This window comes from Ruditapes philippinarum, unplaced genomic scaffold (assembly GCF_026571515.1).
Source record: "Ruditapes philippinarum isolate M1 unplaced genomic scaffold, ASM2657151v2 ctg3405_1_1_1_1, whole genome shotgun sequence".
NCBI lineage: Eukaryota > Metazoa > Mollusca > Bivalvia > Venerida > Veneridae > Ruditapes > Ruditapes philippinarum.
This window is the reverse complement of record NW_026865921.1, coordinates 70547-95054: the sequence shown is the minus strand read 5'-3', so window position 1 is coordinate 95054 and position 24508 is coordinate 70547. Positions and strand designations below refer to the sequence as shown.

The 24508-nt window shown below is 30.9% G+C and overlaps 1 protein-coding gene across 3 annotated transcripts in view; it reads left to right on the top strand.

Moving 5' to 3' along the window:
* LOC132730736 (uncharacterized) overlaps positions 1-24251 on the top strand; it is a 40104-nt gene extending 15853 nt beyond the window's left edge. For 2 of the 3 annotated variants that reach the window (XM_060716717.1, XM_060716715.1), the window contains exons 2-7: positions 199-372; positions 822-911; positions 7616-7783; positions 10380-10469; positions 23206-23359; positions 23909-24251. In XM_060716717.1, coding sequence (XP_060572700.1) covers positions 263-372; positions 822-911; positions 7616-7783; positions 10380-10469; positions 23206-23359; positions 23909-23920 — 624 coding nt within the window. In that variant the 5' untranslated portion in view covers positions 199-262 and the 3' untranslated portion in view covers positions 23921-24251. Of the gene's footprint in view, positions 1-198; positions 373-821; positions 912-7615; positions 7784-10379; positions 10470-16282; positions 16437-16983; positions 17299-23205; positions 23360-23908 lie in introns of those variants that run through there. The other variant, XM_060716716.1, reaches the window with a different exon arrangement.
* The last annotated feature ends 257 nt before the right edge of the window (positions 24252-24508 follow it).

Genomic DNA, 24508 nt, shown 5'->3' with positions numbered 1-24508 from the left:
TTAATGTGACAAAATACAAGGGTACATCTTTTATGTCACAGTCCAATAACATATATGACAGGAAGCGATACTGTCTATTAAATGTATAATGCGCTATGATAAAAACGCCATTAGATAATGAGGAACGCATTGTCCGTGCCCTTTGGTTGCCTATAAAAACGTGAGGACAAAAATATATATCTGCCAAATATGTTTCAGATCTGTGAAGAAGAAGTTACTAACATTCTGTGGTGAAAAATATAAAGAGCAGATATAAACAGAAATGGTTGACTTTTACATATATACTATCTCTGTTCTGACGGGACTACTTTCTTACTTACCATTATCATTAGCAACAACTAGCGCCATCAAATCAACCAACAAACATGCAGAGTAAGTAATATTTGTTTATTGTTTCATACATTGCAATTTTAAAACAACTTCAGATAACTATTCATCTAACTAAATATATCTTGTACATAAAATATTTTAATTAAGATTTTGAAGTTGTAGGGTTAAACATTAAGTTATTTAAAATGTATTTCATCTATCTTTTTTCAACATGGAATGAATAAACTAATTAATTTGTGACGCCATGATAAAAATGACGTCATGGAAATAGCGTGACGTCATAAAAAGCGGTGTATGTCAAGTTGTTATTTTCACGTTTAAGATGGTATTACAGGACCATTCTTATAATGTTTGCATGCTGAATGAATTGTTTCTTTAGGAAAGGCTTTTTAATAAGAAATTATAAAACAATAAACTGCAATGATATTCATGACGTGTGTTCGTCTAACTCGTCACTTATTTATAGTTTACGTCTTCTATTTTATTTATAGCTTGATACGTCACCTCGACAACGTCAACAATCAGCTCCACATATTGTCAAGAAGTATCCGCAGTGCTCACTCTGATTATACAAGGCAACAGTAAGTTGTTTTTTAAATTACATGCATTACTATTTGAGCCGCGTCACGACAAAACCAACATAATGGGTTTGCGACCAGCAAGGATCCAGACCAGCCTGCGCATCTGATCAGGATCCATGCTGTTCGCTATCAGTTTCTCTACTTGTAATAGGGTTTGTAAGCGAACAGCATGGATCCTGATTAGACTGCACGGATGCGCAGGCTGGTCCGGATCCATGCTGGTCGCAAACTCATTATGTTGGTTTTGTCGTGACGCGGCTCATATCAAACCAAGTGGAATAATATCAATTTTGCAGTACACTTAGGCGAATGTTTTATGTAAATATTGTATGCATTTATAATATCATTCAATGAACTTCCTTTTGATGGATAGTTAGAGGCTAAACAGTTAAACTCCCGGATGTATTTGTCATCTAATATGCAATAACAATAATTACACTAACGCAAGAAAGAGTGCATTTGTATGACAGCCGTAACATATGAATTGTATGACAATTTGCACAAATAATGAATATTGCACCATTATGGGAACGTATTTTTCAATATTCAAATCCATATAAAATTCATCTGCAATGCTGAAATAATGTAATAACAATATGTACAAAAAGGATGTATTTTAACTATTTGGTTTTGTATAGAGCAATGTTTTGCCAAAAACAATTCTTTGTTTTTAATGTTTGATTGTATTCTTTGATCATACAGATCAGAAATAAGGTGTAGAAAGAAAAGAATCAACATTAACACACAATATAAAGAGATTATAATAGAACCGTAACTCTTGTTCAAGCATGTAGATCGGTTTGTTAAACTGCTGTAGAAATATTGAATTAATACATCTAACTATCATCGAAAAAAAAAACATTTAGAAGCTTACATTGTTTCAAAGCACACATTCAGTAACCTTATTTAATATGTATTAATATACGAATCTCATCATTTAATGCTAGTTCTTTATTTAGGAGAAGGAGTTCATTAAAATCTGTATGTATATATGTATTTAAAAAAATAAACAAACAAAAATATCAAACAACTTAAAAGGTACCTATTAAAACAACAATATCTTGATAAATATAACGCTACTGATGAAACAAACAACTTCCGTTTATAAGTTTTTTGTTTCTCATGCTTCTTATGGGAACTTGTTACCAATCTTTTCCTTGCAAGGTCTTTGTATGGTGCAATCTGGCAGAAAGTGCCCAAAATCTATGCCAATTCATACCATACCAATTTTATCCTGTTCATAATCAATTTTCCGTTTATTCGATGATTATTTAGTTTGTTTTCAAATAAACAATTCTTAATTTTAAGTTAATTAAACGAAGTTGATAAGAGACCACTATTCATTTATATGTTTGTCTTTATTGATCTAAAGTTGTTGTTAGCTGTTTAAATGATCAAACTATATGACAAAAAAGATTCAACAAAATAGGTAGAATTTACTTAATTATCATTAAAACATGTACTTAATTTACAAATCATGACCTTTGTTTATCAATACGGGGCTCAATTAACTAAACTAGAACATTATCAGGTCGTTACAATCTTTGCGCATGCGCTCTCAAGTCGTTTAGAGTCTTTGAAGTTCCTATCTAATACATAATTAAATCTTAATTAAATGCGAATTTAATTCAATAAATGATGTTTATGAAGTGTATGGCTAATGAGAAAAACACTTCATTACACTAATTAGCAAGTGTTCATAAAATTTATTTATTGTTAAAAAGTAAGGTGAACAAAAACCCTTGAGGCTAAGGGTTGTCTTTTATGGCTGAGGCAAAAGCATTGCAGCAATCGTTTATCCCTACGTGATCGCCAGATGCCACTAAATGATTTTGAATAATTGGAGTTTATGCATCTCTTAGCTCCAGCAGGTGAGGTGGTTTGGGTGACCCCTGGTGTTGCTTTGAAGTTTGTAACACCCGAGGTTGGGCAATTTCATGTTTCCTGTTTCGGCGCTATACTTAAACTGTGTAGTGCGCCGTAAAACCAAACAAAACAAAAAATGAACAAAAATCATACTTAACGGATATTTTGATTCTGATTTATTTGTTGAATGTTCTTAACAAACAAAGAAATAAGCAAACAAAAACAAACAAACTAACAAGCAAGCAAACTAACTAACCAACCAATTAACCAACCAACTAACTAACTAACTAAAATAGATTTTAACTTTGTACGATATACCATTAAATGCAAAGCAAATACACCTTCCTTTTCTTACTTATTCTAATGATTAGTTTACTACAACATATTTCTCTGTTATTTCCCAGAAAAAAAAAACTTTAAGTATATTACTTTTGATTATAAATATTATGTTGCCATTTCGTGAAATGCAATATGTGAGATGTCCATTTATGTAAATGTTAGATACGCATTTTGTATTTTGCCGTGTTAGCAATAAAAATATCTTAAATTACAAGTACAGAAATGTCATACGTGCGTTACTGATTTACCAAAAAGACAAGTAACACTTATCAAATTTAACTATTGAAATAAATATGTTATACTATGATATTAAAGCGTCCTTACTCTGCCAATGTTAAGATATATGGACAAGTCACTTGTTGTATAATATTTAGATTACCAGCGAATGACGTCAATAAATAACAGATGTATTCAAAACACAGTCACAAATCATAACTTATTTTCAGTTCACAAGCTCTCTATTCAAAATTTCAAAAGTTAAGCCGTATAGTAAAAAAGAAAAACTACAGCCAACATACTTTTTGCAATTTAATTGATATTGAACATTTATTTCAATAAAAAATTCATGAAAACAATATAAGTCGAACTTCAAATAAAAATATTCAATACCATGTTATTTTGAATCAGAGTTGCCTTTATTTCTAGTATTAAAAATGAACTAGCTTCACAATGTCATTCTCATACATTTTTATAATGCATTAAGTACACTTCCATCAGAAATTAAAATGACACCTATTTACATAAGGCAATGACAATGTCGTGATAAAAATCACATTATTGAAAATATAATTATGCAGATATCACTAAAAGATAACTGAGTTCAATCATTTATTGACCAAAAGATACTGAATAATTCATTTTTGATTTGCTGTTTATCAATGGTTAAGGGAAGCTGAAGGCATATAATAATTTGTTTCACATTTTTATTATTTGTCAATATTTGCACCGCGTGACAAACAAGCCTCCGTAGGGGGAGAGTCTGTATGACAAACTAGCCTCCCTCAGCGGAGAGTCGCAACATTCACAGCGTTTATATTATGATCAGTGTCTCCGGAAAGACTGGAAGCTTTAGTGTAATCATTTTGTCCGGAATTACTGCGAACATGCTTACGAGATCAATTCAATAGAGAGAACTCCGTCAGATAAAATGTTACTGTTCAGATTGTTAGAAGACATATTCACATAATTCCCATATGGCACTATTTGGTAGTGGAATTGTCAGAAACGATTTAACAATAAAAAACAAATAAACATTCGTAATATAGTTCAATATTTTCATCAATGGAGTTTTAATGCTGAGTCTGAAGTGGTTTGTACACGGTAACTATTGTTTGAAGCCTTGGGGAGAGTTGTTTATGACAAGTTCAGCGTATTGTATAAGAAGATTAATTTGAACTTAGACATTCTAAATCAAATGAAAGCAATGCTGTATACAATCAGATTTGTAAATCGTATTGACAGAAATTTTCTATCAACATTACACTCGATTTATTGTCTGACAACAAACAACTCTTATCTTAATTTTTCATTTAAATGTTGACCGATTTGTCCAAAAGATACTTTGAGGAAAATCTTGGCAGTTGCTTTTGTAAAAACTTTTCACAATCATTATTACTAAAATATAGAGATAGTCATAATGACTAATAAAACGGCATAAATTGTGTCATGGACATGACTTGTTAAATTAATGCAAATTCACGACATTGATCTTCTTTGTAAGTAATACTTAATTCAACTCAACCAACTTTAATTACAAAGTTCATTCATTCGTGACAAAGCATCTAGAAAACGCCTTTTCTCAAGAGTAGGTGAAAACGGGGTACTCCATTGCATTAATAATAAATTCACAATCGCCAGTGTTTCCGCCTCTTTACTTTTTGTTTCTCGGTCTTATATGATTCTCTCTTATAATTTTCACCAATCTTATGTCTAAAATACAGAAAAAAAAGTAATAACTAAAACCAAACGCGTCTGTAACTCGTGGTATGGGTGTAAATTGTAAATGAAACGTGGGCGTAAATGATGCTCAATGCGTCAAAAAAATAGACTTTAAGTATTTCAGCAAAATTTCCAGATTTGTACGAATATATATGCAAAAAACGTAACCTAATTGAAGGTTCTAGATATGCAAAATAAGTTCATCGTTTACAATTATAAATTCCTGGTCATCTTTAACGTTATTTTGTGCAGTATAAATTTATAACTTTTTACATCATAGCAATTTTAATGAGCTATAGTTTTGGAAAATAGAGCAAAAAATGGTCCACTATTCAAACCAGTTTATTATGAAAGCACCTACTTCATGTGGTCTAATTAGTGAGACTATTTCTCTATTTAGACCATAACTTCATGCTTTATTTTAAAAGGAACATTACAGTTATCACGTTTTATTATACACACTGGAGTAGGAATAGTGAATTAATATGAATATTTATATTGTTAAATTGCAAAAAATACATATAATTATAAACTGTATGGAATAATTGTTTTGTTTTTCACTATTTATGCTGTTTGGTCAGCATTAATATTGTGTATAAATCGTCGGCTGAAAATAGGGTAAATATTGAAAAATTAAAGAACGCTAAACACGGCAAAATTGAAAGTTTTGCAGGTTCTGTTTAATTGAAACCTGTTCATGAATAACAAATCAAGGGCAAATATTTAAAAATAAATAAATGAATGAATAGATAAATTTGATAATAATAATAATAATAATAATAATAATAATAATAATAATAATAATAATAATAATAATAATATAATAATAATAATAATAATAATAATAATAAAATAATTATAATAATAGTAATAATAATATAAAAACAACAATAGGAGGGAAATGGTTACGGTTTTTTATTGTGTTTGTTTGTTATGGATTTTTGTTTTTTGACATGACAAGACGGGAAATATATTTTTGAGATTTTTATACTATCTGATATACCATATTCCATACCAATCACTTATGATAATTCCCTCATCCTGTTCATTAAGAGAAGTCATTTTTATTGTACAAAATGACCCTAAAATGAAAAGATTTCAAACACTTCAATCCAGTCGGACAAAAAGTCCCACAAATATTCTGATTATGTTCCTTCATTATCTTTTGTAATTGTTTTCTGTTTTGAAAGTGCCAGTTGATATATTTAAGACTTTCAAATTCTATGTTCTTGAGGCTTTTGTGAAGTCTTTTAACATTTATTTCCCATTTTGGTCAACGCGTTGTACATTTTTCCATATTTAGAACTTTGCGAGGAAATCATATTTTTTTTAAAAAAAAAAACAACAAAAAACAACAACAAAAAAACAACAACAAAAAGGGCTCTTGTTGCCCATTGTGTGAGTGTATTGGTACAAGTAATACAGTAATCTACTAAACACTCTTTCCAACTTTTGCACTCCAACTTTGCATGTTATTCTTTATGGAGACCCTGCTTTACCTGCGGACTCCAACACTGCTATCTTCGCCGCTGTTCATAAATTTATAAGAGATACTAAAAGATTCTAATATGTAATATACTAGTTGTCATACAACATAGTGTTCACACAAGTTTTTTTCCCCATAAATGATGTTCGTACCAAAACGACAAATGATATAGAAACATCCGCAAACTCCTCTTTTCTCCATCTTTCTCTTTATTATTTTCTTTCAATTGCATACATGTATTTGTAATTTTTTTATTCTTTCTTCGTTTTTTTTCTTTATAGGGTTTAATTAAAATTATGATAAGCCATGTATTATGTAAACATATTGCTTTTGTTAAAGGAGAGGACTACTATGAGCTATTGTAGCTCTCGGTCCAATTCCTTTCTGCTTAAATTGTAAATTATTAACATGTATATATTATCTGAATAAAAATATGTTTAAACCAAGTAATACAGTACAGGCTCTTATTGCCCATTGTGTGAATGTCTGGTTGTCTTGGTAAAAGTAATACAGTACATGCTCTCTGGCAATGAGGTAGCTGCAAAAATAAATTTATTTTAGTCGATGTCCACTATTAACTACGGAATTGTCCTTTGCTAAATCTTAATGTTCTATTAGAAAAACAACTCCTGAGAGCCTTTCTCTATGTAAGGATTTTAAAACTCCTTAAAAAAGGTTCCATCAGGATTTAATTCCTCCTTATTCTTATATTTTTCTCCTAGTTAGGGCTTTATAAATTCCCAATCATGCTTTTAAAATACCTATTTGTGAGCTACAAAATCCTAATTTGGATTTTATTTCTCTTAATCAGGCTTTTTAAAAGTCCAAGGTAGGAGTAACAATGTCCTAATAAGGCTCATATGTCTCCTAATTTAGTTTTTTAAACTCATAATTAGAAATAACAAAGTCATATATAGGTTTTAAGCTTTAATTTCATAGAACAAAGGCAGCAGATTACCAAAATGAAAAAGAACTTGCTTATAATATTTGGAAAAATCGCCATAGAAATGTGTAAATCATCCCAATTTTGAACCACTTTATTATATTTAGAATTATTACATTTCTTTTTTTGCAGAGAAGACGTTTGCAGATACTTCGGCCCAATGTCAGACAGTATCTGTGACTTACAATCTGCAGATAACAGCTTATCTAGTAGTGAAGCATTAAATCAAGCTATTCATGGCAAGTTTTCACCGGGTAAGAGATCACAAGAGGATTACGCAGAGCTTTCCGAGAAGAAGGTGTAAGTTACTTAGATCAACATTGATTATCAAGCACAGCTTTAATTCAATTAATCAACATCAGTTCTATAAGAGCTAAGATCTTATATTTTTTTTTGAAATACCGGTACTACCCCTCTTAGTGTGGTTTTATTTTTCATGAAAAAATATGTAGTCTATAAATACCATCTAGTCTTAGTGTGGTCTTATGTTAATATGAAAAATTATCTAGTCGATAAATACCAACTAGTCTTAATGTGGTCTTATGTTAATATATAAAAATTATCTAGTCGATAAATACCATCTAGTCTTAGTGTGGTCTTATGTTAATATTAAAGCAGTGTAATTTGATTACTGCACACGCGGATTTTCACCTGTCTTGTTAACGATGAACATCAATTTCTGTTATCAACATTTCTATCTTTAAAAAAAGATATTATCTTAAAGTGATAAATAATGCGCCAGTACAACAATTAGTGTATAGATCATAGCCTCGATTTGCTCCACGTTTTTAAGATGGTACATAAAGATAAAATGTTATCAATAAATTGATATGTGGTCCCTTGTACAGTTTTTAAACATTCTGAAAGACGAATTCCATCGGTAAGGGCGACTACAAGATATCGAATAAATGAAAATTGCATATTCGGGTCCTGAAAGACAAAGAAAAGATTACTGGTCAATGAATAAGCTAAAACATTGGTTAATCTTGAATCGAATACTTTAAAACATTTCAGCTTACTCTCAACCTATAAAATACATCTGATTTGGCAAAAGGTTCTTCCTTATCACATGCATTTAATGATTTACAGTTCAATCAATTGAGTGAGCAGCCAATTAGCAGCAATCCTAAACATTAATTGCATACTGTCTGAATTTCTTTATTGATTTGGTTTTACGGCGCACCAATATAGTTCATATGGCGCCGAAACAGGAAAGATGATTATGGCTAACCTCGAGTGTTACAAACTGTTAACAAAACCAGGAGTCAAAATGTTATACCAAAACTCACCTTTGATAACCCCATAATTTGCCTTAAATAATATAAGACCGTGTTTAATAACATTAAAATTTGCTTCACCCCTTAATTTAATCCTGTACACCGTAAATGAATGACAAAAGGATAGAGATTGGTGTATTCATGCTCTATATCGTGTCAGGTACACATTTTACATATTTTGTCTAGTCTGTGAATGCATGTGCCTAGTAGTATCAGTTACACATGTTTTTGACATTCTTGTTTTCTTTTAGATAATTGAGATATGAATATCAAATAACAGTAAAGTGCGCACTGAAACCATTTGGAACAATTTAGAACTAATTAACCCCACGCGTATTAATAAGATAACAATAAATAAAATCACGCCGACGATGTTACAGTTACAACAATGGTGTACGACAGTCATTGAGCGAAGTCACTCAAGCGTTTTCAATTTAAATGGCCGTAAATTTCATTAGAATGAGAAATCGAAATATTGATCTGCTTCATCACGACATTTTTATAGTCAAAATGATTTGGTACAGGAAGCCGCTTGTTTGTTTATGTGAGGTGTATAAGAGACCTTTATTTATTTTTTTCGAAAAATGCACTTTCCTTGTGCACAACGTATGAACATTAAACCAACGCATATTCGTTTTTGTAATTTATATCAAATTCAGTCAAAATTGTACCTGTTTAGATGTCAGACGCTAAAATTCCAGTGGGAGGATTCTAATTAGGAGACTGAAAAAAATTACTATGTAGTTAAACGTGTGTCATCAAAGGTTTATTATTATCAATGATCATGACACTCTAAATGTACATATATTCCATTTAAATTTGAAGCAGAATATTGTTCATTGTACTTTGTCTATTAAAATTTAATCGTTACAAAGTATCAAATTGTTAGAATATTAAAGTATAATAAGTGTGAATTTTATTCATGATTATCGGATCTCTTCAAAAATGCTATAAAGTTTTCAGTAGGAAACCTTTTGCTCATATTTTACTGTATTTTCGTCCCTACTTCCTTCTTCCAGTATAGAAATTGTTATAATCATTTGCAACTTGAGGATATCAAAACTAAGTGAGGGTTTGGTGCAAAAAAGCTGTAACTCATATTACATAATGAAGGAGTTATGTCCGTTTAGCACCAACCCAACGTGAAAATGGAGTTTGAATCACTTATTTTAAGGGACCATAAAAGTTCTAAAAAGTTGATGAAATAAAGAATTTATAAAAATGGTTAAGCCAAAATAAGAAACATTTAAGTATTCTGAATTATATGTATTTCTTTTTTTCAATAAGTTTCATTGAACAAGAGTCTTACAATATTATCTACAATAAATAATTAAGATAAATTTGCATAAATACTACATAATTTAGTATATAAATTTATAACTAAATTGTTACAAAACGACAACAAGATCTATACTATATAAATCGCATTTACGACTGGAAGACTGCAGTCATTTTATAATTTGTGCATTAAGGTGAGTTTCCATTCCGTAAAAATGAATGGTACTTTAACATATAATGCTACTACACAATATCTACCTGTTACTTGTTTATAACTTTGCTATAATGATAATTAATAAATAAACAATTAAGTGGCAAACTCTTTTAATTACTCTTTTCAGACTTCTTGATGATATCATGCAGAAACAAGACCTTCTGGAGAAACTCCAAAGAATTGTCGACGCAGCGCAGTCCACGGTACAAAACGAAAGGTATCTTTAATTTTGACTCATATATAGGTTTTTTTAAAGACTATACAATATAGGGGAAAATGGGGACTTTCATTTTACTTCGACACATTGAGAAAGTCGACTACAGTACTTATTTAAAAATGAACTCACGGGAACAAAAATTCTAATCTTAGTTTCTATAAGTAACAAACAAATTACATAATACATTAATTCATTGTCATCGTGTTTCTAGCGCCTTACATTTTTATGCTCCCCGAAAAAGTTCGGGGGAGCATATAGTCGGCGCCTTGTCCGTCTGTCCGTCTGTCCGTCCGTCCGTCTGTCCGTCTGTCCGTCCGTTGTCTTGTCCGGAGCATAACTTGAAAACCCTTGGAGATAATTTGTTGAAACTTCATACAAGTGGTAGAGGGCATCTCGAGGGGGAAGTGCAGTGTCAAAGAACCATAACTCTATTTGCCCGGTTTTTTTGAATTATCTCCCCTTATAAAAAAATCTTGTCCGGGCATAAAACTCTAAAACTATAAGAGATATCAACATGAAACTTTGTAGGTGAATAGTCTCAATGGGTAGATGTGCAGTGCATAAGAACAATAACTCTTTTTGTCCTAATTTTGGAGTTATTGCCCTTTGTTTTATTTTAATAGTTTTTGAACTTTGTCCGGAAACATAACTTGAAAACCCTTGGAGATTAATTTTTGAAAACTTCATACAGTGGTAGAGGCATCGAGGGGGGAGTGCAGTGTCAAAGAACCATAACTCTATTTTGCCCAGTTTTGAATTATCTCCCCTTATATGAAAAAAAATCTTGTCCGGGGCATAACTCTAAAACTATAAGAGATATCAAACATGAAAACTTTGTAGGTGAATAGATCTCAATGGAAGATGTGCAGTGCAAAAAGAACCATAACTCTGTTAAGCCTTATTTTTGAATAATGCTCCCCCTTTAGAAAAATCTTGTCCAGGACATAGCTGTAAAACTATAAGAGATATCAACATGAAACTTTGTAGGTAGATAAAATCTCAATGGGTAGATGTGCAGTGCACAAAGAAAATCATAACTTTACTTGCCTAATTTGGAGTTATTGCCCCTTTGTTTATTTTTTACTTTTTGAATTGTCCAGGACATAACTCGGAAATCATAACAGATAGCATCAAAGAAACTTTGTAAGTTGATAGATCAAACATTGATTAGAAGTGCAGTGCAAAAAACTGTAAACAGCCTTGCCTAATTTTGGAATTATTGCACTTTGAACTTTTTCCACGGACATAACTCTGAAACTACAAGAGGTGTACTTTCCTGTGTCCAAAACCTATTCGGGGAGCATCACCCGGCTCAAACCGGGCTCTTGTTTCTATTTTGGTTGTTAACAATAATTGGTACGTTTCTTCCTTGCCCTGCCCATTAATGCTCTCCTATTCTTGTTCAGTGCCCAGCTGGGTGCCTTATTGGCGGTTCTGCATGGCTGATTATTGTCGAATGTTGCGTTTTGTAAACGTTGCCTTGCGTATTTACACTTTGTTCTCATAGTTCACAAGTCATTAAATCTGAGTGCTTATCTGTAGGATGAACGTAAACATTAAATCATGAGGTCAAAGTTCATGAAACACAGCCGCCGCAATAGCATGGCACATTGGAAAGGTAAAATTGGTCATTTCCATGCGACTTTAGATAATCACACTGTGAATACATGCAACAGCACTTCATTCTTTATTTGTGATACATATTATATATTTAGATAAATTTATATGATAAGATTCATTAGGCCTTCAAATTCGATTAAAACAGATAAATATAAAGCCTAACACAAAATAACAAATTGACAATACATGATTTGGTTTAGTATAAATCATTCATCAAATAAATAATAAAGCTCATTCATACATATAAATCACCACAACATAGCTTTGCTAAAAAATAAAGGGCCTGGATTGCATCATTATAATTTATCCCATCAGTACGAAAATTCTTAAAGAACATAAATTATATCAATGGAAAAATCCAAGATTTCTCTCACACTCCCCTTGGGCTGAATAGAGGTTAAAATATATATGCTACCTGGCATCAATAATTCATAAGAATACAATGATTCTTTCCTGGATGAAACAAAAATGTCTGTAGAGCTCCTCCGTTTGATATATTTTTGTTATACCATGAGGGTTATAAATATACTGTTTCGGATTCTATATTCAAAAGTAGAACACATATGCTCCGATGGTGTGGAAAATATCGTTTTCTGTAGAGAAAGAGCTATGTTAATAACAAAAGTACCATTTATCTTCATTACGATGTACTAACATGGAAAGAAAATACATATCTAAGGAGTTATGTAACCAGTATTGAGTACATAAAAAATCTCGTATCGCGGGAGGTTATTGGAAAAATTAATTATCATGTTTTAGTGTATGATGAATCTTAATTTCGTTTTTTGCATTGAATGAATCTCTAATTTACGCTACTGACGTTATACAAATATTGAAGTAATAAGTTTATGAACTGTAGGAACATTCCTTGAGATGAAATAGGTTGTAATAGGTAAACGTTAGAATACATCGCAAATGTCATAGAGAGGTGGCTTTTGTCAGTTTATGAATGACAGTACGGTTCTACTAGAAATCACCAATTTTAGATTTATACAATACAAAACCAGAAATAAGGTTCAGAATGTAGCAATTACCAATGTTAGAGTTATAAAATACAAAAACAGTAACAAGGTTTAAACTGTTAAATTATTCATCAATATACAAACTTGTGGCAACATATAAAATAGAGAAAAACAAAATCCCTTAAGATAGCCCAACACGGCAAAATTGAAAATTATTCAGGCTCGGTTTAATTGAGCCTGTTCATAGACGGTACTGGATATTGCAAGTTTACCGTCCATGCCCCTAGCACCGGCTTAAACAGAAACTTGTTTTCCTGAAACTGTAGGTCAACTTATGTCCGGATAAGATCTTCCTTTGAACTAAACCTGATTTTGAAAAATTAAAAAAACTCGAAACTGTTATAAAGGCTCTTTTAACGAATTTGTAAAGTGTATTTGATTTCATAGAATAATATACAAAAAATATACTAGTATTCAAGTATGTTAAGGTCTGTGGCAAACATGTTTCGTTCTCAATTGGTTTAATGTTGTTTTAATAAAATAGCGCACAATCCATTTTGATATCAATGCATCAATGCATCTGTGATACCAATATTAATATGTTTTTGATTGTTTGTTAATGGCTTCAGTTTTAAAAATGGATGATTATTTGTGATGAACTGAAAGATACCATTGAAACCTTAATCCAATTTATAGCTTTTTATCAGCTAAGATAAGAAAAGAAAACAAATCTGCGTAAAATAAAGTTTCACGTTATTTACATAATCCACTGACAATCATGTTTACGATTATTTTAACACGATGTTATTTATTTGAATTGTTTCTTTAACATAATTTAGATTTCCCGCAAGAGTGTGAATCAGTATACTTGTGATATAAAATAGTTTGTTTGTTTGTTTGTTTGTTTTGGGTTTTACGCCACATCGACACACATAAAATAGTAAAGTTGCACAAAGGCGACAAAGAAAGCAGTGTATAAATTGAATGTTCGTTCAAGCTTTTAAGACCAGCTACATTTCTCTTTAAACGAATCACGAATCATGCAAAATTAAGCAAATTTGTCTAGACTTTGTAATGCTTAAATATCGATTGTAGGCTAAATCATATACATATATAACTGGAAGGAACAACTCAAAGAATAACTAGAACAATGTAAAGTTCGCTCTTATATTTCAAAAATGTTATGGTCGTTAATTAGTATATTCCCGGTTTCTAGTGATTTGTTTTCAAGATTTTGTTATTTTGTATATAGAAAATGACTTTGCACTTAAAAGCTATATTTTCAAATCCAAGTTTCTGCTTATTGTTTGAAATGTTTTAAGTTCGTTTGGAGCAATATCCCATAAGAGCGGTCTTTGCTTTTTAATGTCATGATATAATGACACAGGAGCATGTTGTCTTATAGAAGATACCTAAATCTATTAATAAAATATTTTATCCAGTAATATATGAATATTGCTTGTCGTCAGGACATGATCATGATTTTAATATTGTATGTAATTTCATGCAGTATATTCTCCTTGAGGGAGTCTACCAGTGTATCGGTTTTTGAAATTATTTCATCCAATCATATGCTGAGCCGCAGGGAATTTTCTCTGAAGCATTCTGAATTAACATGCATTTACATGAATAAAAAGGAATAATATCAACACATCATTGCCATTGTTCTTAACATGCATGCATGGTGGCAATAACGCTCTTACGAAAAGACGATTTAAAGATCTTTTTTTTTCAATTGTTTTAGATATTTATATTATTGTTTCTTGAAGTAGTCTTTACTTTGACAGCTTACTTAGAATAGCTGTTTAAAGATTATGAAATCAGCAATAAAAACAGAAATAGTGCTTTTGAACAAGTCTGGACAAAATGTGTCTTTATTGTTTTTATAGGCATGTTTTCAAAACGAAACTATTCTATGTCAATGTGGATGACAGTTCAGTGTTTAATTTTGTTACAGCCAAGTATTGTTACTCTGAATGACACGTTCATGAGTAAAACCAATCCAAAGTGACTTGACAAACCTGTGAAATATAGCGGTTTATCAAGTTTTGAACGTCCTCATGGTTAAACACCTGTCGAGTACATAAATCTTTATAAAGGTTTTCCTTCTGAGAAAATTCTCATCAATTACTAATTTCGTTGAAATATCTTTATGTTATCAGACGGTCTCACGTGCATGTACTAAAATCTACTTTATTCTATAACCTTGTGTGTGGCACCTGGTCAAAGAAACGTCAAAACATGACAACACAAATACTGATTGTGCCACAGTCAATCATACTCTGGTCAAAACAGGCTTAAATAACCCAAAAATCTTCTTCTTCCAAACAAAAATCAAATTGCATCCGACGCGCAATCCTCAGAGGACCGGTATAGTCTATACTAATTTCTCAGTTTTTCATGTCATCTCAATTGTAGTGTCTGTTTTCTGGGATGTAAAAGCCAATATGGGGAATGATTGCATTTTACTGTACCATAAAGTGACAATAAAATGACACAAAGATACTTTGATTAAGCGCGGAAATTGCTATCCTGGTAATACGCGGGAAATTTTGTTAACAGAAATATTGTTAAATTAGGCATTAATTTCTTCGTACAACCAATTGTTGTTCATATGTACAAGGAAAAATACATTGACATATAACACAATGTGTACGGTAGACGACAATTGGAAGAATCGGAATAATTATTATAACAAAATGAAGACGGCTTAAACTAAGAAAATGATGTTTACTAGTGAAATGATTTTCCCGCGGGCAATTCATGTGATTATTTGTACACACATTCTTGTCGCTTTTACTTGATTAAGAAGTATTACAAATCGCAACCCAACACCCCGTCCTCCCCCCCCCCCCCCGTTTGAATAAGTTTAATCTATCTATTTCTTTAAAATGTTGAATCGGGTCATATGTCCATGTAATTAAAGTCATGTAAAATTTGCAGAAACATCAATCACAGATGACGCAATTTTTTTCACAGTCTTAATCAATACTATATATAAATTTGTATAGAAAATGACATGGCATCTTCTGAGTGACGTAAATTACTCTTTAGTCAATGAAAACATAATTACATGAACTAATTGTTCAGGAAAGCCCGTATTGTTATCACTTTTATCTAGAAAATATTCATGAAGTCTTGAAATAACTCATTGTATATCATTCCGAACTCAATTATAATTACTCGCTCATTGATCGTATGGGCCAATGAAAAATTCAATTATGTTTACAGGAAGCGAAGTTGCAATCTAAATCTTGGATTTCACTGTCAGACCGAGCAGTACTCAGCCATTGCAGACATGTACAACTGGCTTCAGAGTTCACTCAGTCCAGGAAAAAGACGCCGCCGACAGGCAAGTGCCAAAATTGAGCATCGACAGAAATCGGTAATTAAATCCTTTATGTTTCTTTTTAAATTAATTATCTTGTTTATCTTTTGTTCGGCCAATGGCAATGTGTACAGTTCTTATTTTTAACAAGTCTGAACCTGTTAGTAACTCTCCTATGTGAAAAGTATACAATAGTTATTTTAGCCTGATTTACTGTATACTAATATTGCAGTTTGTATCAACATAAGGCGTATCAGTCCCTTTATCAAATGCTTTGTAAATAATTTTTTTTTAGTGGTAGAGAGAAGTGGGGGGATGAGGGAGCTCTGACTTCTGATTCCCTCTTAAACGTTTTTTTATTTATTAAATCTTATTTAACCATACCCATCAGTTTCTAGGTAAGCAACACCGACCACTTTAGAGTTCCTGTGATATTTGCCAAATTAATAAACATCTGCAATTGTTCATCATTTTCAAACTTGTTTACACTTGGGAGAATTTTAAAACTTATCTTGTACTTTGGAACTCAATGCATATTTATTGATATTGAATTAAAGTTTTTGTCATAAAATGTTGTCTAATTTATTTCCTCTTTTCATTGTAGACTGCCAATTAACTGGTCTACAGGCGACGCTGGTGTACAAAGTGTATCATTTAAAATTATTTCTTTTTTGGACTCTAATGAAAATATCAACTTTTATGTTCAAAGTTTTAATATAGATGCTGTTATTCAAATTAAGTTATAAAAAACTCTTGTAGTCAACTGTTTTCATACCAAAGACAATATATATTTATTATATATAGTTACAACAAAATCTTATTTTATTTTTATTATTTTAACAGGAAAATGAAATAATTCAGTGTATTGGTTTGCAGAAATAATTTTGGTGTTTTATTTACAAACGACTTCCTTTCAGTACATGTATCTAAAAAATATAAAAAATAAAAATACTTGATCTCTGTGTTGCTTATTTTGTAAATATTTGTTTTTAAGAGAAAACACGTACATTGTTCTGACAAACCCTGGTACTTGCACCCGCCATCACAATATAGCGCGGGGTTTCATTCGTTTCTCAGTTATCAAAAGAAAAAAATTAAAAAACTCCTATTTTATTTAATTTCAGCATTAACCTACAATCACATAATACGTACCAACATTTAATGTTTTCAAATCATGCAGACAATTTATTGCAACTTCTCTCATATTATGGTGTTGACGATTTATTTATATGCATCAGAATAGAACCACATGTCGTCGTATATACAATTTGAAAAATATCAAATCTTATTTTTGTTGAGATAATTCATTTTAGTCAATATTAAAATAATACAAATATTTAGACGAGATCAGCGAGGATTTTCATTTATTTCACATGAAAACAAAGCATGTGAAGTTGATTAGAATGAATAACTTATTTTCAAAATATTGCGTAATTAAATTATCTTTCAATATACATGTACACTGTACAATAAGTTCAAATTTGCCGTGTAAAATTACCGTTCAGTTTTTATCTTTTGCCTTCAAATTTATTGTTATGATAACCACTCTTAGGGAATTGTAGACAGATCAGTTGGGATTCCAAAAGAATTGGCATTTAGATTTTTTAGGGCATTACTCAACTATTCAAAAGAAGCTGATGAAACCTTAATAAAAATGAAAAGTTGTGATTATTAAGACGAAAGATTAAAGAGACATATTTGCAATCCTTCCAATATAATAAATTTAAAGAAATGGAATATGAGATCAATATTGAATAAACACAAATTGCTGAATATCCCCCAGAAAAAGCCCATAATAAAGTACAGAACGACATAGTAAGGAAAAAAGAAAAGGCAAATAGTAAAGAAAAGATCTACAAGAGAACCATCAAGGATCGTAATCTATTCATAGCAAGGAACATAGAAAAGACGCATAGTAAAGTAAAGACCAAAAGAACGACAAGAGAACGTTCAAGAACCGCAGACCATTCGAAGTAACAAAATAGAAAAGGCACATACTAAAGAAATAACGATTAATATCTACAAAAACAAAAAGACCCATAGTAAAGTATAGAACGACAAGAGAACGTTCAAGGAATGTTATTCGTTCATAGTAACAAAAACAGAAAAGGCACAAAGTAAAGTAAAGAACGATTCATTGTAAGAAAAACAGAATAGGCCCATAGTAAAGTACAGAACAAAAAGATAATGTTCAAGGATAGTAAATCCTACACAGTAAAAAAACATAAAAGGCACATTGTAAAGAACGTTTCATAGTACCAAAACAAAAAAGCACATAGTAGAGTAAAGAACGACAAGATAACGTTCTAGTAACGTAATTTATACATAGTTAGAAAAACAGGAGAGACACATAGTAAAGAACAATTCATAGTTACAAAAAAGTAGAAAAGTCGCATAGTTAATAGAAGGAACGTTATCCAGTCATAATATAAAAAAAACCGAAAAGGCACATAACAAAGAACGAAGAGTAGAGGTTTTAAGAACGACAAAAATAAAGTAAAGAAATTCATTCATAGGAAGAAAAGAAAAACAGAAAAAGCATATAGCAAAGTATAGAGCAACAAGAGAACGTTAAAGGAATGTAATTCGTTCATAGTAGTTGATTTGAAGCTGTATGCCAAAATGTATCAAAAAATCAAAAACGTTCTGAGATTCTAAGGAAAGTAAAAGGTTGTCACGTTTTATAAAATATTTTAAAATATAAAATAAAAAGGATTTCAAAGTGTAGTTTAAGAAAAAGACAATAACAATGTACCTGACAGAGAGGCTAATAAGTTGCTCTTTTTATTTAGAAGTTTTTCTTCAGAATGTTAAACAAGTTTTGACAGTAATATTTAGCTAATGTGTCACAACTGCTAAAAGCATTAGAAATGATTATCAATTTCATACTCAGTAGTAAAGTTCTAGATGTTAAAATATACTCAATTATAGATAGCTAACAATCGAAAATTTTAAATCAGTAGATGCAATTTATCAACAATAAACTAAAATCATTATTTATTGTGTAGGTTTCCCAAACATGCCAAATTGAGTTCAAGGAAACCGTTGACTTGGGTTGAATATTGCTTCAAGTCGGTGGTGGAGGGCATGAGAGGTGTTGCACTCTTTCATAATTTCTCATGAACGGACACAATAAAGCCGATGTCTGCAATTTTCATATTGCGGATACATAATTCCGAGGAATTACACCTGATCCAGATTTTGATAGTACGACTATAAAATAGTATAACATTTATAATCTGTTTATGTTAATAGAATTGATAAAATATTTTTATTGTACATGTTTGCTGTAAGCATGTTTCTTTCTAAATATTGTAATGATGTGCTTTTTTTCAAATACAGCACGCTCCATTTTGATATTATTACATCGGTGCACGTGTGATACCAATATTACTTGTTTTGAGTGTTCGTTAATGACTGCAATTTAAAAAAAAGTGGATGATAAATTTTGATGAATTGAAAGATACCATTGAAACTTAAATCAAAGTCATTTTTTTATCAAATAAGATATAAAAATGGTAGACATCAGCTGAAAATGTTATTTTTTGTTTATTACATAATCCCTTGTCAATATTATTTACAAATAACATGATGATTTTAATTTGAATTTTTGCGATTTTAAAATCAAATTTTGTTACAATGTGAACCAGTACATATACAAAGTATGCCTGTTAAACAAAGTGACAGAGAAAGCAATACACCATTTGAAAATCTATTTTACTGTACACACTACATTTACATCAAAACAAATCACGAATCATGCACAATTTCTTAAAAAATGTCAATACTAGGAATGCTATCACTTGCAGGCCGCATCATTTAAATATGTTACCGTAACGTTCACAACTTGGAATATTTTACTTGAATAGACAATGGGTTGTTTGTTCTTAAATTAGAGAAAATGTTTTGATTCATAAAAAGTAAACGTTTTCGATTTTCAATAATTTGACCCCAAAACCTAATTATTATGGTGTACTTTGTACTTTAGACGTGAAAAAAAACATTCATATGATTAAGCCTTTGTCCAAACTTTGTGTCCAATGGTGAGGCCTAAATTTTAAAATGTCTTCAATAGAGTTTATTTAACAATTTATTTACACGTGAGGTCTAACTGAATAGACGGGCGTATGCACAAAGACTAAATTAGTAAGGCCCCAATAAGAAAAAAACAGCTATAATCGATGTTCAACAGTTTAAATCTTTTAATATTTCTCTTATAAGTGTCTAACTATTACATAAACCAGAAACACACGTGTCAAGGTTTCGGTGTTGATCTTATTTAAACTTAATCTATTCACTCTCTTAGTAATATATTTTCCAATCCAAGTTTCTGGTTATCAAAACAAGTCTTATAACTATCAAACGAGTATTTTAATGAACTTACGTCCTAAAAGTAATGAATTTAAATTTTCCTTAAAATGTTAAATTTACATTGTCCTTAAGATAACAAATTAATATCGTTTTTAAAATAATACTTAAAAAATTGTAATAAATAATAAAATTGTCCCTAAAATTATCATTATTTGCAAGGAGTGATATCGATTTAAAATTGCGAAAGTTTGTCTATTGAAATAAACTGACACATATTTCAAATTTCAAAAGTTTGTCAATTGAAATCACCTTCTTTTCCATTGTTATAAATTTCCTAAAAAAATTGTTCGTGACCATTATCCATATAGTTACAGTTTGATCTTAAATTCCTTTTCTTTTTTACTTTTTTTTAAAAAAATCATTTTTTAAATATCATATTAATTATTTATCTTGTCATCTCCTAAATATCAGGTGCATATGCTGAAACGCGTAAAATAAAAACGCATGAACATTCAAACAGAAGATACTGCTATTTCTTGTCCATTGCTACTGATGTCAAATGTTATACTTTATTGAAAAAAAAACAACTGCATACATTCATTCTTTCAAAATAGGAAATGTTTCAATTTTATTTTCGCATAGAGTTACATCCAAATATTGGGGGGGGGTTAATTTCTTAGAAAAAATCCAAACATTTGAACTTGTATATGTTAAGAAAGAACAAACCAGAATAATGTATTCTTTACGAATATATCAATAAATCTATACACTGTAAATAGGATATTTGATCCTTCTACAATACATGAATATGTCATGTTGCCATGATCATGATTTCAGTATTGTCTCTAATTTCATGAAGCATTTCTTTCTTGAGGGAGTCATTCAAGATCAGTTTACTTAATCAAATGAACTGCGGCAGATAATTTTCTTAAATGAATTCTTAGTAAACGTGAATTAAAATGAAAGTGGCAACAAATCATTTCCCTAAGCATACAAATGTATGCGGTAAAAACGCACTTGCGTAAAGACATTTTAAAGAGTTTTTAAAACTGAAAATGTTAAGATGTTTAAATCATTTTCATAATACTTCAACAGCTTTTGGAAGATTTCGGAATCAGCAATCCAAAGAGAGTAATCTTGCTATCGAACAATTCTGGACAAAAATATGTTTTACCTAGTTATATAGGCATGTTTACAAATTGGAATTGTCCTAAGTAAAATGAAATTTAGACAATTCGTTGTAGGAGTTTTAACAATATTTTTGACGTCATGTACTGTTATTCTGAATAAAATATTTATAAGTAAATACATTCTATGAAAAGAATTTGGTATAACACCGTTAAAGTAACAGGACAAACATGTAAAGAAAGCGGCTGTTAAAGTTGTGAACATGGCTAAAGGTAACACATGGCGAGTCCATAAATCTTCATAAAATTTTCCTTCTGAGAAAATTGTTACCAATTACCTATTTCGTTATAATATCTTTATGTTGTTGTTTACTTAGACTTACTCCGTGCTTGTACTAAATAACTGATTTTGTTATAACCTGGTGTCCACCATCTGGCCACAGAATCTTACAAATTTATACTGATTATGCCGAAGTAAATAAGTACTTATAATGCTATGGAACAAAAATAAAATTGCATTCGGCGTGCAATCATCCGGGGACCGGTAGTCTGCTGTATATTATTTTCTCTATTTTTTACGTCATCTCAATCTGAGAATCTATTCTTTTCGATTTAAAAGCCAATATGAGGTATGATTGCATTTCACTGTACCATAAAGTGACACTAAAATGACACAAAGATACTTTGATTAAGCGCGGAAATTGCTATCCTGGTAATACGGGGGAACTTTTATTAACAGAAATATTGTTTAATTAGGAATTAATTTCTTCGTACAACCAATTGTTGTTTATATGTACAGGGAAACATACATTGACATATAACACAAAATGTACGGTAGACGACAATTGGAAGAATCGGAATAATTATTATAACAAAATGAAGACGGCTTAAACAAAGAAAATGATGTTTACTAGTGAAATGATTTTCCCGCGGGCAATTCATGTGATTATTTGTACACACATTCTTGTCGCTTTTTCTTCTTTAAGGAGTATTAAACAAATTGCCCCCCCCCCCGTTTGAATTAGTTTAATCTATCTATTTCTTTAAAATGTTGAATCGGGTCATATGTCCATGTAATTAAAGTCGTGTAAAATTTGCAGAAACATCAATCACAGATGACGCAATTATTTTCACAGTCTTAATTAATACTATATATAAATTTGTATAGAAAATGACATGGCATCTTCTGAGTGACGTAAATTACTCTTTAGTCAATAAAAACATAATTACATGGACTAATTGTTCAGGAAAGCCCGTCTTGTTATCACTTTTATCTAGAAAATATTCATGAAGTCTTGAAATAACTCATTGTATATCATTCTGAACTCAATTATAATTACTCGCTCATTGAACGTATGGGCCAATGAAAAATTCAATTATGTTTACAGGAAGCGAAGTTGTAATCTAAATCTTGGATTTCACTGTCAGACCGAGCAGTACTCAGCCATTGCAGACATGTACAACTGGCTTCAGAGTTCACTCAGTCCGGGAAAAAGACGCCGCCGACAGGCAAGTGCCAAAATTGAGCATCGACAGAAATCGGTAATTAAATCCTTTATGTTTCTTGTTAAATTAATTATCTTGTTTATCTTTTATTCGGCCAATGGCAATGTGTACAGTTCTTTTTTTTTAACAAGTCTGAACCTGTTAGTAACTCTCCTATGTGAAAAGTATACAATAGTTATTTTAGCCTGATTTACTGTATACTAATATTGCAGTTTGTATTAACATAAGGCGTATCAGTCCCTTTCGCAAATGCTTTGTAAATAATTCTTTTTTTAGTGGTAGAGAGAAGTTCGGGGATGAGGGAGCTCTGACTTCTGATTCCCTCTTAAACGTTTTTTTATTTATTAAATCTTATTTAACCATACCCATCAGTTTCTAGGTAAGCAACGCCGACCACTTTAAAGTTTCTGTGATATTTGCCAAATTAATAAACATCTGCAATTGTTCATCATTTTCAAACTTGTTTACACTTGGGAGAATTTTAAAACTTATCTTATACTTTGGAACTCAATGCATATTAATTGAAATTGTATTAAGTGTTTGCCATGAAATGTTGTCTAATTTATTTCCATGTTTTTATTTTAGACTGCCAATTAACTGGTCTACAGGCGACGCTGGTGTACAAAGTGTATCATTTATGATTATTTCTCTCTTGGACTCTAATGAAAATACCAACTTTTATGTTCAAAGTTTGAATAAAGATGCTGTTATTTAAATTAGGATATGAAAAGCTCTTGTAGTCAACATTTTTATATCAAAGACAATATATATTTATTATAACAAAATCTTCAGTTTATTATTCTAACAGTAACAAGAATTAATTAAGGGTATTGGTTTGCAGAAATGATTTTGGTGTTTTATTTACAAACGACTTCCTTTCAGTACATGTATCTAAAAAAATTAAAAAATAAAAATACTTGATCTCTGTGTTGCTTATTTTGTAAATATTTGTTTTTAAGAGAAAACATGTACATTGTTCTGACAAACCCTGGTACTTACACCCACCATCACAATATAGCGCGGGGATCCTGCGCTTTGTTTCATTCGTTTCTCAGTTATCAAAAAACCACACACACACACACGCACGCACACACGCACGTATGTACACACATACACACAAAACAAGTGAGAAATTCCAATTTTATTTAATGTCATTTTGAACGCCGCCTTTCCTTGTTGATCTTG